The following is an 18,310-nucleotide window of genomic DNA, read 5'->3' as shown; positions in this document are numbered from 1 at the left end:
ATGTTTATTCAGGATCTACGGCTAATTAGACAGTAGTGTCCGCGTGTGCGTTGTAATAACGAGTGTATAGTAATGATAGTGATAATAATTTATAGTGGTGTGGGGAGATGTGTGGTGGTGACTAATAACGGGAAGAGTTAGTAGGTTATATAGGTTCATTAAAGATTCTAGCCATATGATGCTAAGAACCTTACCATTTGTCACGAGATTGTGTATACTTGCAAGTATTTTACAGATACATCTCATTTTTGCTTGCGTCTGTTCTTAATAGGTGTCATGAACAAGTACGCAACACGCACAAGACGAAGTCAAGTTGCGTGACTGTTGTTCATGACACGGTGTGACGACTTCTATTAGGACAGAAGCACACAAAAGAACTGAGATCGATTTGTTTGCAAAAAGTGATAGGTAAATTGATATTATGTTTCGAAAATTAATTTTGAAACGTTTGGCGCCACACAGGATAGCCTGCTAGCCGGCTCTCATTGTCGGTAATTCGGAAATGTTTTATTTTCGAATATTGGGAACGACTTAAGAGGAAGGGGATTGATAGGCAGGATCGTGCTTTTGGGTGGGCTAAGTAGTTTGTTTGAAAGATCAAATTAAGAAGATCGCGCACCCGGCGCGCCAAACAACCTACGCCATAACTGTTGGCCAAAAAAGCCATCATTGCTGCACCAAACAACGAAATTGCTGCCCAAAAAATGCTACTGTTTCAAGAACATGTGGGAGGTGGTAAGAAGTAGATTGCCAAGACTTTCTTGGTGCCCATCTACCCTTTTTATTTTGATTCTTTATTTCATAATTATTTTCCATTTTAAACTGGGAATTAGCCATTCATATTCATTGTTTTGAATGGATAAAGATAATTGCTTGCATTGGCCTGATACAAGTCTTGGAGAAGATAAATCTTTATCATCAAATATAATCAAATTATCGACATATTTCTGATGATATGGGTACAACAGAAGCAAGGAGGTTTAAGAAGACTAAAAATTACACATGCAACCAAACGCCAACATGGAAAGCCTCTGGAATTCTTCTACACCACATGTTACCATGAGGTTTCGTCCTCTTCTTGTACCGAAAAATAACAAAATCTCTTCCTTATTTCCTCACATTTACCAGAATAGTATAACGATTTGTTACCCACATGCAGAAGGATGGTCCACCACACACGACTTTTAGAACCAATCGGTTGTCGGGATGTGCAGCTAGTTTTTGCACGGTGTTTTTGTGTCGTTCAGAGCACAAATGCACATGACTTCTCCCGTCTTCATCGAAATATAAAAAAAAACATCAAAAGTAAATAATGGTAGATCATTGACGCCGATTACGGTGATGATGGAATGATGCTGATTGAAGTCTGGTGATGACGATAGTGATGGAATGATGCTATGAAGTCTGGTGATGACGATAGTGATAGGATGATGCCGATTGATGTCTGATGATAACGATTTTTTATTCCAGTACATCGACACAGAAGCTAAAACCCTTATTTTCTGTACTTTCGGACGAGAACCAAAAGGGGTTGGGGTGCAGGGGGAGGTTCAATGCATTTTTTTAGTATATAAGGCCATATAACTGTATAAAAGTAAACGCAAAGGAATTATAAGGGTATCGCGATATTTTGTGTAAAAAATCAGATGTTCTGTTTGTGTTTATAATTCCCAGGAAACAAATCTATTCAAACTGCCCGTTTTGAATAAATGTTTAATTCAATGTTTTGTTCGAGCTGACGCTCTCAGCAGAGGCCTTGAGTGGTATCGAGTCCACAATAGCGCCAGTGGACCATGCTAGAATATTAATAACCTGTGAGCACAAAATCTGGATTCATCAAAATACCTAAAGTTCTTGCTTTATACTGAATGTTACTCTCCAAAAAAGCAAAAAAGTCAACAGTTAAAGAGTGGAGCGAGACATCAATGCAAAACCTGACCTCTTGATATAGAAACTGGCTTATAATACCTGTGGTGGAATTTATCGGACCCGCATCAAGGCATGAATGAATCGTGTCTGGATCTGTTTTAAACGGCGTCAGAGGAGAGTTTGGAAAACGAGTGAATACTGGCCGAATAGAAAACGACGTTCGTTATCCAATATGCAATGAATATGTGTCCTAGGTATGAAAACCTGTAGTAGTGGAACTTATTTTAAATGCTTGGTCCGTTAGCTATAGGAATCGCTATCGCCGGGGTAGGGACGTTTTCGTACGCGTATTACAAGTTGTTCAAGTTTTGCTTGAGAAAAAGACTTGAGGATGTTGAGACTCCAGAGGAGTTCCTGGAGAGAAAGAGACCTGGATGGGAAAAGGAACGATTGATCACTGAAGCTGATGCCACCGAGCTTGAGTCCATTGAGAGGGAATGACTTTTTATATTGAAGGAATACGTGTTTAATGGACGATGACCGCTAATAGCTTGTGACATTTCGTATACTATTTTTAAAACATCGTTTGTAGTTGCGCTACGCCAATAGACGCGTTATGCATCAGAAGCTAATAAAATAGCCCCATCTACACCAGCAATTTTTAGTTGACAATCTCTAGTTGACATCTATAATTGACCATGTAGATAGACCAGCAAATAATTGTCGGTATGCAGATTTTTATATGCGCCAGCATTACTTTTGAACAACAAAATAGTTAATTTTTATTTGTTGCCATTTACTCGTACCAAAATCAAAAACACAAAAGAACAGATTCGCGACACGGAAAAGTGAACTGATAGAAACAAACGGGAAGGAAGCTCTGCTAGCAGGGTATCTACACGAGCAACTAAAAATTGTCACATATAAAAATTACTATAGTTATCAACTAAATAAAATTTGCTCATGTAGTGGTAGTTAAATTCCCTGTCGCGAGGAATCGACAGGGAGTTGACAAAAAAACTGTAAAAAGAAGTGAATGGATTTTTACGCGTGTTGTATTTCTTTAGCCCTATTTTGATCTCTAAATCATGAAAACAATATAATTAAAAAAAGAAATGTATTTTGTATAGCGCAAATAAACATCACAAATGAACGGTCTTAGTTATGAAATTATTTGTCATTTATTTTCAACCTGCATAGTAAAACACTTGCCCCACTAGCACAACTTTCTATCTCTTAGCTGTTAATAGCAGATTACTTGCAGTTAGCTTCCTTCAAGGTCGCTTTACCATAATACCATGACATCGGCCAAGCCGTTGATAATCAGATATGGTGTTCTTAGACTTGGCTAAGGCTTTGGATAGCTTCTTCACCAAATATTGAATGATGTTTAAACCCTCCCGCTATGGAACCGAGCTATTTGTTGAGTATTCCAAAGTTCAATCGTCCATGGCTATACATCGTCCCAACTTCCAGTTGTCTTTGGGGTGCCGCAAGGCAGCATACTTGGGCCCCTCTGTTTCTGGGGTGAATGACCAGCCTTCAACCTCTTTGCTTATGACTTAAGTGCGCTAAAGTCATGAACTCTAGAACTCTATTGAAGATGTACTAGTCTACGGATCTAGAAAACGTTAGTTGCTGGAGTAATAAGACTGCGATTTAACAGTTGTAAGATTGAGGTTTTGTCAGTGGGTCGCGAACGCCAACGTAGGCTCCGAGAGGTGACGTCCACGTCACACGCGCCTCGGCGACCATGTTGCGACTTAGTTTGGAAGGTCTAGTGTAAAAGCCCACGTATCGAGCAAAGAACGGATATTTTTTTTTACAGAAGGCTTGCTTCATGGGCATCTGTAGAGAAATATGGTTTTCAAGGAATGGATAAGATATGGATAAAGGATTCCAGGGAGCTTTCGGAAGTAGGAAGTAATTGAATACTTATTTTATGGTAAAAACAATTATTGGTTTGGGTCCATTCAACTGTTCAATGTGAAAAACTGATGTGATAGATAGAAGCGACGAAGAAACCATGGTCGCCCGTCCCTAGCTTGCCACTTCATACTCAAAAAAGCTAATAATGTGACGTATCGCTCGGAGCCTATTATTTACGATTAAAAATTGGACAATGATGTACTAAAGCATGTCAACCAATAAAGAGACTTAGGAATTGGTTAGTAATGACTTAAAATGGAGCAGCCGTATTGACTGGGTATTATTTACTGTGCAGATAATTTAAAAAACGTTTAATAATAAAATCTGCCGTAAAAAAATGCTAGAACTGTTCTATCCTTCAAGCATAAAATCTAACCCAAGTCAACCCCCCCCCCCCCCCCCCCCACCCAAAAAAAAAACCCTCAGTCGAATACCGCTAGTTTGATAGTGGGCTCACAAATTGCGAAAATTATCCAAATAGCTTCATCTCCCATTCCCTGCTAGCAGAGGCCTCTTTTCTTGTATTTCGCTGTTATCAAAGTCATGTCTTTTGTTGCCGCTTTTGTGTCTTTCATGGTTGGTCTCTGCTTCGCCATACCTGCCTTTGTTACTCTTCTAGTCAAGGCTATTTTCAACCCGAAAATATTTAGAAGAGTCGAGCGTAAAGGTAAAGTTAAGTAAGCTTACTGTTGCCTTGCAATCTTGAAAACTTTCTAGCAAATGACGCATTGCTGTCCTATTTTCGGGTCGGGTACGCTAATGGCCAATCCTACACTCCCATGATCACTACCCTCTATCCACGAACTACCTAAATGGGATATAAGAAAGGGATTGCCTATTAACCATCACGCATGCATGCTAACAAAGCTAAGGTTATCTTATAGTGCCCCCCAAGTGCTTGACTGACCCAACACTCGGGGAGCATCATTATGTGACCACTGCCTCCAAGCTCAAGTTCCATTATGTCGCCAATGGAAATCCCTCCAAGCCTTTGATGCTGTGTCTTCATGGATTCCCAGAGGTACATGTAGAATAAAAAAAATAAGAATCAGAGAAGGGTAGAGCTACATAAACAGCAGGTTAGGTTGATATGGTGGTGAGGCGGGGATACCCTGGTTCAAGAGCCTCGGACATCCCTCTATTTAGTGGCCAGCCACTAAGTAAAGAGACATTCGAGGCTCTGGAATCAGGGTCAGGCAGGCGGGAGGGGGGGGGGAGGGGCAAAACTAGAATCATTGCCTGATAAGTTGGGATCTGGTACTGGAGAGCAGGAGGGTAATAAAAACAGACTTTCCTGAGAAATTACAACAACTAGTCCTTGGGCTACCATCACTGCCAGTTACAAATTACACTGGACAATCAGGTTGATACTACCATCCTGTTCCACAACTGTAAAGATTGTTTGGGAGCCAAACAAACCAGCTGTCAAATTAAGAAAATGAGCAAACATACTATACCCATGCCCATGTATTGGTTATCTACAGTAGGCTCGACTTAATCCCCTCAGCCTATGTATTGGTTATCTACAGTAGGCTCTGCTTAATCCCCTCAGCTTATGTATTGGTTATCTACAGTAGGCTGTGCTTAATCCCCTCAGCCCATGTATTGGTTATCTACAGAAGGCTCTGCTTAATCCTCTCAGCTTATGTATTGGTTATCTACAGTAGGCTCTGCTTAATCCCCTCAGCTTATGTATTGGTTATCTACAGTAGGCTGTGCTTAATCCCCTCAGCCCATGTATTGGTTATCTACAGAAGGCTCTGCTTAATCCTCTCAGCCTATGTATTGGTTATCTACAGTAGGCTCTGCTTAATCCCCTCAGCTTATGTATTGGTTATCTACAGTAGGCTGTGCTTAATCCCCTCAGCCCATGTATTGGTTATCTACAGAAGGCTCTGCTTAATCCTCTCAGCTTATGTATTGGTTATCTACAGTAGGCTCTGCTTAATCCCCTCAGCCTATGTATTGGTTATCTACAGTAGGCTGTGCTTAATCCCCTCAGCCCATGTATTGGTTATCTACAGTAGGCTCTGCTTAATCCCCTCAGCCCATGTATTGGTTATCTACAGTAGGCTCTGCTTAATCCCCTCAGCTTATGTATTGGTTATCTACAGTAGGCTCTGCTTAATCCCCTCAGCCCATGTATTGGTTATCTACAGTAGGCTCTGCTTAATCCCCTCAGCCCATGTATTGGTTATCTACAGTAGGCTCTGCTTAATCCCCTCAGCTTATGTATTGGTTATCTACAGTAGGCTCTGCTTAATCCCCTCAGCCCATGTATTGGTTATCTACAGTAGGCTCTGCTTAATCCCCTCAGCTTATGTATTGGTTATCTACAGTAGGCTCTGCTTAATCTCCTCAGCCCATGTATTGGTTATCTACATAAGGCTCTGCTTAATCCCCTCAGCCCATGTATTGGTTATCTACAGTAGGCTCTGCTTAATCTCCTCAGCCCATGTATTGGTTATCTACAGTAGGCTCTGCTTAATCCCCTCAGCCCATGTATTGGTTATCTACAGTAGGCTCTGCTTAATCCCCTCAGCTTATGTATTGGTTATCTACAGTAGGCTCTGCTTAATCCCCTCAGCCCATGTATTGGTTATCTACAGTAGGCTCTGCTTAATCTCCTCAGCCCATGTATTGGTTATCTACATAAGGCTCTGCTTAATCCCCTCAGCCCATGTATTGGTTATCTACAGTAGGGGGGGTGAATAGGTTTGTGGATCGGCGGATTCGGCCCCGAGATGCTCACGGATTACGGATTTTGATTATTATTTCAGCGGATTGGCGGATTTTGGAAGTACAGCGGATCATGGATCTGTTGACAATTCGGGCGCGGATTTCTGATTTTGACTGCTTTGCCGGTCGAATTTCGGATTTTAAATAAATTTCAATCGATGCTATTGTTTATCTGTCAAACCAAACCATCTAAAAAAATTCTGAGGATCCACAGATTTGCCCCGAAAATAAAGCGAATCAGTGGATTTACATACCCCTATTCACCCCCCCCCCCCCCAGTAGGCTATGCCCATGTATTGGTTATCTACAATAGGCTCTGCTTAATCCCCTCAGCCCATGTATTGGTTATCTACAGTAGGCTCTGCTTAATCCCCTCAGCCCGTGTATTGGTTATCTACAGTAGGCTCTGCTTAATCCCCTCAGCCCATGTATTGGTTATCTACATAAGGCTCTGCTTAATCCCCTCAGCCCATGTATTGGTTATCTCCAGTAGGCTCTGCTTAATCCCCCCAGCCCATGTATTGGTTATCTACAGTAGGCTCTGCTTAATCTCCTCAGGGGCATGAGAGGAGAGGTGCTCTTGTGTGCTTCACGCACTTAAAGTTCTGTCAGTGTATATCTTCTTCCTATTGACCAAAGCAAAAAATGGCAAAATTAAAATTGTAAGGTTGTGTTAGCTTATATTTTGTTTATATTTTGCCTAGAGGCAAACTTGCAAAATATAAAACAAAATAAGCTTTAGTATTTTTTGGTAGATGATCCATTCTTGAGATATGATTGAGCAAAGTTGCCATAGATCATGAAAAAAGTAACAATTTCGCCCAAATTGTGCAATTTCAGACAAATCAAGAGTCTTACAATTTGCAATATCAACAATGGATTATCTACCAAAAAATACTAAAGCTTATTTTGTTTTATATTACACAAGGAACGTCTATGCAAAAAATCAAGCAAATCATAAGTTAACACAACCTTTCAATTTGGACTTTGCCATTTTTTGCTTTTGTCCTTCCTATTTTTTTCACTTTTTATAAATGCTAGCAATCCATAAATTTGCATTTGTTTATGTTATGCTTTATTCAGTTCTGGTATAGCTATCGACATCAGCTGCGAGCATTCCATGACAAGTACAGAGTGGTTGCTGTAGATCTTAGGTGCAGTTAATCTTTCTGCTTTAACAGCGATGATTCTGTTATATGGCAATGGGTACAATGGTATGCAGCATTACTAAAAAGCGGAACCACCGGAATCAGTATATTTCGCTTAGTTATAGGGGTAGGGATGTCATACTAGGATCACCATTTATTTCCTTTCTAATCTGAACAAAAAAAAACATTCTGTTGTGAAATGCAACATCACTAAGCCCATATGTGCTATGTTATTTCACGCATATTTGACATTCTGTCATATGCAATTTGTATCCATTTGTATCGAATTAGTAACAAAAAACCCTTATTTTAGAAGCACATCTCGTTAGAGGTAACACGTGCAAGCATTCGTAGTTTTAGCCTTCGTAGGTTTAGCGTTCCGATTTCCGTTGAAAGTTCCGAATAAGAAAAAAAACCCTTGTTTAGAAGCGCGTCTTGTTAGCCACTCCCGTGGCTACGCCCCTGGTGCCTTAGTATTTCGTTTATTTGTACACCTTAATTGCAAAAAACATTATTCTCAAGATGTATTAACTACAATCTCTACTATTTTTCCCTGGCAGATTTTACAGTACGTTTCTCATTATTCAGTTCCATTGCTTTTTCCTAGTTCATTGCTTCTCCTCTATTTTAATCGTATTTATCAGTCATCCTTTTGAAGCGGTCCTGTTACTTTGCACTATCCTAGGATGGCTGCTTAATAGATGTGCCACTTAATTTCAGGGGTTATGGAGAGAGTGCCAAACCAGAAGGAGTATCTCAATATGCAACAAAGCTACTGATCAAGGATGTTAAAGAGATTGTGAGTCATTATTTGTTGCTTTTGATAGCTGGTCTGATGATTGACTGATATTCTGTTAATTGGATTCTCAAAGACCTATGTCTCAATCTAGCATAAAATGCACCTTATTGCTTCTAGGGACTAAGTTAGCAAAGAAACTGAGAGAAATGATATTGCAAACTTTTGCTAAAACTGGATTCTAATTTAAAGCACTGAAAGTCTTCACCTCATTCAAAATAATATGTTTTTCTTAACAGCATGCAAAAAAATGTATCTGTTTTTCTAAGGCTAAGTTCAAACACCATATTACCCATGAGCCGTATTCAATTCAGATGAATGCAAATGAATCAAGTCGACGGCTCATGGATAATAAGACGCAATTGAACTTGCTGTAGCGCCTTAGATAACAGCATGCAAATAAATTTTGGATTACACTAAAATAGATCCAACAACACTTTTTGGCAGTTTTGCTTTGCCCTGATGATTTGTTGTTTAGGTTGAGGCCCTTGGTTACAGTTCCTGTATTCTGGTGGCTCATGACTGGGGCGGTGCCATTGCTTGGTAAGTATTGATGTGGGGTTCAGGGAAATTTGTCAGGTTAAATGGGTTACATTTTAGAATTTCTTCATTGGGCTTAGTTCCAACTTGCATATCCTCCGTGCGAAATGAAACTGGGATATTCCAAGACTTTCTGTAATATCCTTGAATATCTCACGATATTCATCTTAGAACATCCTGCGAGTTCCTAGGATATTCTAGATACAAGGTGTGAATTTTCACGGTAAATTTGGACCGATATTCCAGGATATTCTAGGATATCTCAAAAGGCATAGTCTTACTTTAAACAGGATTTTCTACGATATTCTGGAATATCCAATTGGATATAATGCGATTTTTTGGAATATGCATTAATTTGACAGGGAATGCATAGATGCGTTGTTCCTTTTGCGATAAAGAACGATATTCTTTGACAATATTGGATTTTCTTTGATTTTAGTGAATGCATAATCGGATTTTATTAGATTTTTCGGAATTGAAGGAAATTGTTATTGTTATTGACATATTGTCATTTTGCAGAATATTATACGCTTTTCTTGGATATCCGGTAATTTATTACAAATAGCTAGCAATATTTTCCAGCAAATAATTTTATTTTTAGAATACAGAACAAATTTACAATTATCTCAAAATTTGATAATCAACTTTATAATTTTCGGATACAACGTGAACAGTGACTTCTATAACGTTATAGAAATCAGCAAAAATCGTTAAAAGACAAAACCAAATTCGACAAAAAGTTGGTATACAACAAAAAGTGCAAGGCAAGCTAAAATATCTCTATGATTAAAAAACCTACTTAAGCGGACATTTTACACCAACAATGGACATTTCACTTAGCTTTACTGAAGACTTTTTTGGTTTTGTCTTTTAAGGATTTTTGCTGATTTCTAATCAGCTGGTCCATTTTCTCATCAGTCATTCCGTAATTTCCCCTCATTGCACCTGCAAAAATAATGATAGTTGCAGTTAAGTAAGTGATACCTTTCTGCATTTCTCGCACTGTTGTGAATTACCATAAATTATCTGCATCTTGTTGCTGGTCCTTCCCTTCCCCTTCAGTGTGCACCGCATGAGCTCTTCTTCGGTAAAGAGGTCTGACAGGAGCCTCTTCACCCCTTCCAGGGGCTTTGACAGATATTTAATTTTCTGCTTTTGTTGTGACTGTAAAGAATAAATTGAACAATTAATTGAAAACAGCTAAAATCGGTGTATAAGCAATCAGGCGTGTATATAGTCTATACGAGTTCTCTGTTCCGGTTATATTGTTTGTTTTATGTTTTATCGACGTTAACCACTGGACTGGGCTGATCCTCTGCAGGAACATCTTTGTAAACCTATAAAAAATACAAAAAAAAAACAATATTCTTTATGTGATAACAGCGGAGAGGACTATTACAATGTGCAAAAACCGCACAGTCACAGCCTTTAAAAAATCCAAAACTACTTGCTGATAGTGTTATATTCACTGCATTCGGCTACTAATATATGATACATAATTAACAAAATCATAAAATCCAGGCCGGGCACGAGAAAAGTACCGAATTTGAATTTGTGCCTAAATATTTCCTATGTTTGAGAGCCAAATTCCTCATATCCAGGGAGTGGATTCAGAATACCGAAGCCGCCGTTTAAGCAACAACAACCATTTCGTTTTTGTCATAAGTATTGAAACTTCAGCATAATCACACGGTGTAAACTCACCTTGAGTTTTCTTTTCAGGTTTTTTACCTCTTGTTTAAGTTTAAGCACTTTGGACCAGACAAAAGCACTTAAAATTAAGCGCGTTTGCCGGGACGATCGGGGTAATTACCGCCCGGGTCTACAGTATCCTTAAGTGTTTACTTTACGTTACTTCTAGGTATATAACATTACATTAACACTAATATACTATTTTAGCAAAGTATTATCAATTGTGTGAAGGTAAATTAACTAACAAAAACATTCACGTAAGGGATGCGAAGAATGCATTTAATATTCTGTGGATTTTCCTATTCTTATAATGTTACCTCGGTCAACGCTGTCGTTGCCTCCCTCAAGCAGCTCGTTTTCAAACTGCTTGCCTTGCGCTGTGAGTCTGAAATCCAAATAAAAAAACTGCAAGTTGAGATATTATTCTGAAATTGCTCCGAGTTTTAGCACTGAAGTCATAATACAGAGGTGCTGCACGCTCTTACTTCTTACGGTCCGTTACAAAATAGAACGAAACGCCGTCGAGGTCTACCGTCGCCCTGGGTTCAAATACTTCATGCTTTTATAAGAATGTACTCCGTAGTTTAGAACTGTAAAGCTGCTTGTGCTTCCAAACGTCCGCCACCAAAAGCAAGAGTATTTACAAATCACGGAGGAAAGAAATCCAAAATCGAGCCAGACAATGCCGCAAAAGATAATGGCATCGACGTTCCTCAAGAAACAAAAGCCAATGCGAATGTGAGCATGAGGAGAAATACCGTAGGAACTCAGACTGAATACCCGAAATATTCTCTGCGCTACCGTTGCTTAGTTCTATTATTATATTAGAGACCTTACGCAAGAACGGGACGGCATCAAGAATGGCGCGCGCGCTCACGAACTGCTCACACAACACGGCGTGTCGTCCGCGACGGCAAATCTAGAACGGCATTTTCCTATTTTCGCGTTCTACATGCGCTGTCAGGACGTCCTTGCGTAAGGTCTCTATTTTATAAAGTAAAACGATAAAAACAAAGAAGCCTAACTTCGACTTACCGAAGTTTTGCAACACTTCTGCCTCGTAAAGTCTTGGTGTGTTATCTGCTGCAATGCAATGAATACCACCGATACCAAACCACCCTGGCGCAAAACTTCACTTCCCCTGAGAACTGTTAACTCGCAACGATCCTCTGCGTTGTTCAGCCACTCCACAACAACAAATTTCTTGGAGATCATTTTGATTTTATCACTAAAATTCGATAAAATTCCCTAAAATCACGGAGATTCGCTAAGAAAATGCAACCGGTACAATCCAACGAGAACCAGTACAAGTCGGCGACATCCCAGGCAGCCAGCAAGGGGTGAATGACGTATGCAAAATAGCGGATTCTGATTGGGTGATGTTGATTACAGAACGTAAGATAGTGTCATAACAAGCCGCACGCTCTTAACAACGGAATTTTTGACCCCGGCCCCTGTGGAGATCGATGCTTTTTGAGCATCGATCTCCACGGGGAGCGTCGTAGGCTCGGCATTCCAGGTAACACTTCGATCAACTAATCTCAATACCTGTCAGAAGAATGACAACAATAAAAGCAAAATGCAAAAGTTTGTATCATTTAAGGGCTTGATTCACAATGTTGATATAAGTCTACAGCGGGCCGGAATTAATTTGGTTCTATATGATTATTTATGAGTTTCTTAATAACTGACCTTTACCCACGTGAACCTCGAAGGATATAGCGCAACATCAATCAGAGGGAGGAAATAACCGAGTGAACAATTAGCGAAAAAAGGCAAAATTTGACGGGACAGAAACACTCATCGGGTGATAAAAATAAGCAAAAATATAACTGGGCAAAAAACACTCGGGTGTTAATTAGCAAAAAAATATGACAGAGCAATTCTATGGCTATTCTATTCTATCAGGGGATCGCGTTTAAAACAAACAAAAAATATATTATGATCATTTTGAGATTCAATGTCCAATTCCACGGACGAATCACACCAGTTTTTTGAAAAAAGCGCGCTGTTTTACTGTGTTTCAAACAAAAACTTGACTTTACTAATTTGTGTGTTATTTATAAGTGATCATACGATTCGTAATTGCGCTCGTGTGCTTTAAATAGAGTCTCAAATTCGCCCTACGGGCTCGTGCAATTTATTATACTTTTTGAAAAATTACACTTGAACTAAGAAGTCACGTGACTTCTTATTTCCAGTCGCCTCTTCCAGAAGACGAAGTCGTACTGTGAAGTAAAACAAAACAAAGCCCGCTTAATACGGACACCCCGATGATACGGAGACTTATGAAAGTCTCGAGGGTGTCCGGGGTTCCACTGTATTTATATTTTTAGAAGAGTTTTATTCATTTAATTTGTCAAATGTTGTTTATTACTTTTTCTGTTTTTGTTTTATTTCTATTGTTTTATAAGCCGCTTTAAAACTATGCGTTTTAGAAATGTCATGCATAACTTAACAGTGCTTCAAATTCGGATAATTTTAATACAATTAATTTTAAATGTTGAAAAAAAATCGCAGAATATCCAAAGGTCGACCCATGCGTATCAAATTCTTTTGCACTAGGTTCTTTTCTCAAGCCGGAACGAACTCGCCTAATACGATATCATGGAAAATCGTAGAACATCGCAAACGAGCTATTCATGTCTTTTGCGTCGTTGCGATATTCAAAGATATCTTTGAATTTCACAAGTGTGATCTCGCACCTTTTTATCTTCATTTGGATTTATTGCGATTTTCTGAGATATTCCAGGATATCACAGAAACTCGACTATTATCGCAAAAAGTGAATTTTCATTTCGCACGGGTAATCATGAATTTTCAGCAAAATTCAACAGCATGTGTCTGTGATCGAAGGCCAATCAAGCTGCCATTCTATGCTCCCACTCAATGGCGAGTCACACAAAGCATCCGTTCCCATCGGTTAATTCAAGCCATCAGTAACCAAGATATTCGATCGAATATTGTCAATACCTTATCAGACTTCATTCCTAGATTGTTTTTTTGAAGTTTCCTTGCGAATAAATTGCTGTATTTTCAATGATGAACAATAACAAAGGAGTGGGTGTTTGACATTCTTTAAGTTATGGATTTTAATCTTCTACATAACCATACCCTATAAATAATGTTGCAAATAATACCCCAAATTTATAATGTTATAACACAATGTCCGTGCATTTGTAGCCATGTTGATATTATTTTTTTACACTACTAGAGAATAGTTAATTGCGAGAAACCACTATTTTGTAATTCAGAAACATGTTTCAATGTCTGCAGGCACGTTCCATCTGCTTTTCCTGAGCTGGTGGATAAACTGATTATCCTGAATGCTCCACATTTCAGGTGTGTGGTAATATCCAGTTTATTATGTTAATTGTTGTGTTGGAATTGTTGTGCTTTTTATGTTGTGTTCAAGAAGTACTTGACTATGTAAACCTGTGTAAAATGGTGAATTTTGTTATTTTCATAGTGTGTTCAAGAAGTACTTGTACAGCCATTTTTCTCAAATGAAGAAGTCCTGGGTATGCCTGCATGCATGAATATGATTATCATAATATAATGTCAAAGTACTGATTGGGGGATGTTTTAAAGATGTGTATGCTTGAACAAGAAGTATTTATATCAGTGTTATGGACAAGTTGTTTTTTTCTATTTCCCACAGTACATGTGTTTTTTCCAAGTACCCTACATTCCTGAGATGTTTCTGGCATCTAATGACATGGAGGCCTTCAAGATTTTTAGAGTATTATTACAATTTTTGATATTGTATAATATGTGTTTTAGAGTAAAAAATTATCAACAGCCATATGTATTTATATCTTAAATGACTGTATTGGAAAAGTAACAGCCATCTCCAATTTAACCAAAACAAGCATGAATAAGAGATGGGAGCTTGTACATTGTGCATTTTAAAATGATAATTCCAATATTTTCTCGGTCTTTTAGTCTGTACCTATGCTTTACCAAACAAATATCCCTGTCTTCTTTCAGAATAGTCTTTAGTCGATCAATTTTTATTGCTGCATGTCAAAGTTTTGTCCTTCCGTATATCTAGGGAGAAAGTGAAACATCCAAAGGCAACCTGTGAATCCACAGGCTTACCATCCTCCCGTTGTTATCATCAGAATTATGTTATCATCTGAATTAATTTCCAGTAAATAATTACAAAATAAAGGTCGAATGAAATCTCAAAAAAATGTCTTTGATGTCAATAAATGGTACCCTTGAAATCCATGAGATTTCGATTTTTTTGCGATTTATTGACATCACCACGTCAAAGACAACTTTATGAGATTTCATTCGACCTTTTTTTTAGTAATAGATTATTTACATGAAATAATTCTGATCATTCGACCTTTATTTTGTAATAGATCATTTACGGGAAATAATTCTGATCATTCGACCTTTATTTTGTAATAGATCATTTACGGGAAATAATTCTGATCCATTCGACCTTTATTTTGTAATAGATCATTTACTGTAAATAATTCTGATGATTCGACCTTTATTTTGTAATATATCATTTACGGGAAATAATTCTGATCATTCGACCTTTATTTTGTAATAGATCATTTACGGGAAATAATTCTGATCATTCGACCTTTATTTTGTAATAGATCATTTACGGGAAATAATTCTGATCATTCGACCTTCATTTTGTAATAGATCATTTACGGTAAATAATTCTGATCATTCGACCTTTATTTTGTAATAGATCATTTACGGTAAATAATTCTGATCATTCGACCTTTATATTGTAATAGATCATTTACGGTAAATAATTCTGATCATTCGACCCTTATTTTGTAATAGTGTAATAGATCATTTACGGGAAATAATTCTGATCATTCGACCTTTATTTTGTAATAGATCATTTACGGTAAATAATTCTGATCATTCGACCTTTATTTTGTAATAGATCATTTACGGTAAATAATTCTGATCATTCGACCCTTATTTTGTAATAGATCATTTACGGGAAATAATTCTGATGATAACAACGGGAGGATGGTGAGCCTGCGGGGAATCATTAGCTGGTTGATTGGCTATATGCTACATATATGACATGGACCATAGACTGCTATATAATTTGTATTAATGCAAATAATCTGGCTGTTAGGGGGTTGACTGGCGGGGTTGCTTTGTTTATGGTTTAATATACTATTTCTTTTACATTTAAGTTTTTTTTTTAGAATAAGAAGAAGCCAGGGATGTTTACCGACGAGGACATTGAAGCATGGAAGTACACCTTTGGTAAACCTGGGAGTTTTACTCCCCCTCTTAACTACTACAGAAACATCTTCAGTAGTAGTAGCAGCAGGTCTGATGCTCCAAAGACGAAAATCTCTGTCCCTGTGATGGTGGTCTGGGTATGTGTACTTAGCGAACATAAAGCTTCATTTATTTCCAAGTTGATAACGCTTGCAACAGATTCTTCCAAGTGCTTTTTTCTCAGTTCTTGAAAAAAACATGTGGCCTTTATTCCTTTCCTATACTTGTTGGGATTCTCAGGGAACAGCAGACCTGGCCCTTGAGAAAGAAATGAATGATGGGCTGGACCAGTATGTAGAGGATTTGACTATAAGGTAAGCAAGTAAAATCTGTGGGGCAGTTTTCTTCTATCAAGACAACTACATACGTTGCGAAGTGTACCTTTTCAACGCAATATAAGCGTGCAATTACAGTCACATTTCAGTCCAAGAATGATACGCAAAACAACTTGATGAGCTGAATTAGCTATTTGTGCCTTTTCATCCCACTTCCCGCATTCTACTGTATTTACAAGGTAATTCCTCGTCACCCCGTTCTCCATATCTCCTATAACCAATCTCTCACAAACTCATCCTATCCTTTGCATTGTTCTCTAGAACTTTATAAGCAACTTATTAATTAATTTTCGTGACATCATGATTTCGCGATTTTGAGATGGCGATATTTTGCGTGATTTTATTTTCGCGATTTAGCTTTTTTCGTATGAACCAGGGTACTTTCTTTTTCGTGATTTTGGTATAATAAAATCATTTAAAACAAATGGAATTCAAATGTGATTTAATCGTCAAAACTGCGTGGGGTAAATTTTGTTCCACCATAATCTATACAGTTCAGAATTGTCAACTCCCTACGGTACTATTACGTTCGTGGACTAAATGATTTTCGCGACACATATTTTTTGTGACACTAGATTCGCGAAATTAAATTTACGCGAAAATAAAGTGTAATAAGGTAGTTTCTTTTTATCTTCTCCCCTTCATATTTTCCTTGTCTTTATCTAGGTCCATTAGGGAGAGTCTACAACTAACTCCATCCTGTCTTTTAGGTACATTGAAGGGGCAAGTCACTGGGTGCAGCAAGATGAGCCAGAGCTCGTCAACATGTACATCCAGGAATTTCTCGACACAAAGTAGATCACCAGGCGCTCGTCTTAATAACCCGTGATCTAGTTTAGGTTTAAAGGCCATGGGACGAGTACGCTGATCGTATTTGTGAACAGGCAATATAACATTTACAATTCATTGATTGTGATTATCTGTTAGCACTATTAATGTTCACATCAAACTATTATTAGAACCGCATAATTATAACCCAACAAGTATTCATAATCTAAAAATATTATTTTAAACAACTACCCATTTGTGTGTTTTGGGTAGATATCCCCTACTGCTAGGTAGAGAAAGCCTTTAAGGAATCTATAAACTCGAGTTCACTTTTAATTACCCACAGCTTTGTTTTAAGAATCTAGAAGAAAATGTGATAACGTTGAAAGTATTAAAAGTGTTTTCTTTGTGCCCTATATGATAAGACCATCTGTTTTTCCTTATAAAGATAGTGCTTGTTAAAACCAATATAATAATATTTGTTTCCGGCTAAAGCGCATTAATGTTCCCGAGTTTCACAAAGTTTTGCGGTTTTCTGTTCTCCGGCGCGCTGCGCTTGACATTGATACGACCCCTTGAATAAGCATTACTTTGTGTTACGCGGCGTAAGGCATAAAGTTCCCGCCGATGTCAATTAAAACCCAGGCTTATTTTCCTTCTCTTTAGTGATAAGTCATTAAATATAGTGTTTTCGCACGAGGAGCTACAATGTTCGCAGGCGAGATTGCGCTTATTTGCGTCACTATTGCAGGAGTATTGCTACTTAGCGCCCAGTTACACTGTGTGAAACAACGGATGTTAAAAACTGACAAGCGTCAACTTAAACGTCGGCGAAGACAAACTTGTGAAAAAGACCTCAATATAAAGCCATCACCACGGCATTATGGGCGCTTAGTACTCGACGTGGAGTCTAGTTCGAGTGGCAACGGCACGCTGGACAGCCTTTGAGGTAGAGGGGGACACTATTAGCTAGATTAGTACAAGGCTAGAGGCGCTTATATGTATTAATATTGCAGGAGTCGGCGAAAACAAACGTGTGATCCCATAAAGACTTCACCGCGTCATCATGGACGCTCTAGTACCCAGTGTACTCTGGTGGGCAATGCCATAGACCGTTTTTCAGGGAAAGGGAGGCACGATTTGCTAGATTGGTACATGGCTAGAGAAACGCTTGAGTATCACTTGCCAATTAAAGGTCACTGAAAAAAATATATATATATATT

At 38.4% G+C, this 18,310-nt stretch overlaps 1 protein-coding gene and 2 long non-coding RNA genes across 3 annotated transcripts; 1 reads left to right on the top strand and 2 right to left on the bottom strand.

The window, feature by feature from the left end:
* Positions 1–3,025: 3,025 nt before the first annotated feature.
* LOC125560921 lies at positions 3,026–4,684 on the bottom strand. Its single transcript, XR_007306962.1, has 2 exons — positions 4,486–4,684; positions 3,026–3,717 (listed from the first exon to the last, which is right to left on the bottom strand). It is a non-coding gene; the product is annotated as an uncharacterized LOC125560921 (long non-coding RNA).
* On the top strand, positions 4,246–17,505 carry LOC116614167 (epoxide hydrolase 4). Its single transcript, XM_048723330.1, has 11 exons — positions 4,246–4,465; positions 4,683–4,819; positions 7,621–7,691; positions 8,406–8,484; positions 8,960–9,024; positions 13,990–14,055; positions 14,183–14,234; positions 14,375–14,455; positions 15,906–16,082; positions 16,225–16,298; positions 17,030–17,505. The coding sequence occupies exons 1-11, from the start codon at positions 4,342–4,344 to the stop codon at positions 17,115–17,117; spliced, it is 1,014 nt and encodes a 337-aa protein (XP_048579287.1). The 5' UTR covers positions 4,246–4,341; the 3' UTR covers positions 17,118–17,505.
* LOC116618780 lies at positions 9,558–13,522 on the bottom strand. The gene is made up of 5 exons (XR_007306958.1): positions 11,749–13,522; positions 11,031–11,098; positions 10,317–10,358; positions 10,038–10,185; positions 9,558–9,966 (listed from the first exon to the last, which is right to left on the bottom strand). It is a non-coding gene; the product is annotated as an uncharacterized LOC116618780 (long non-coding RNA).
* Positions 17,506–18,310: the final 805 nt, after the last annotated feature.

The sequence above is a fragment of the Nematostella vectensis genome, chromosome 1 (assembly GCF_932526225.1).
Source record: "Nematostella vectensis chromosome 1, jaNemVect1.1, whole genome shotgun sequence".
In the NCBI taxonomy this organism is placed as follows: Eukaryota; Metazoa; Cnidaria; class Anthozoa; order Actiniaria; family Edwardsiidae; genus Nematostella; species Nematostella vectensis.
The sequence above is the reverse complement of the archived record's forward strand: the minus strand, read 5'-3'. Positions and strand labels throughout refer to the sequence as shown.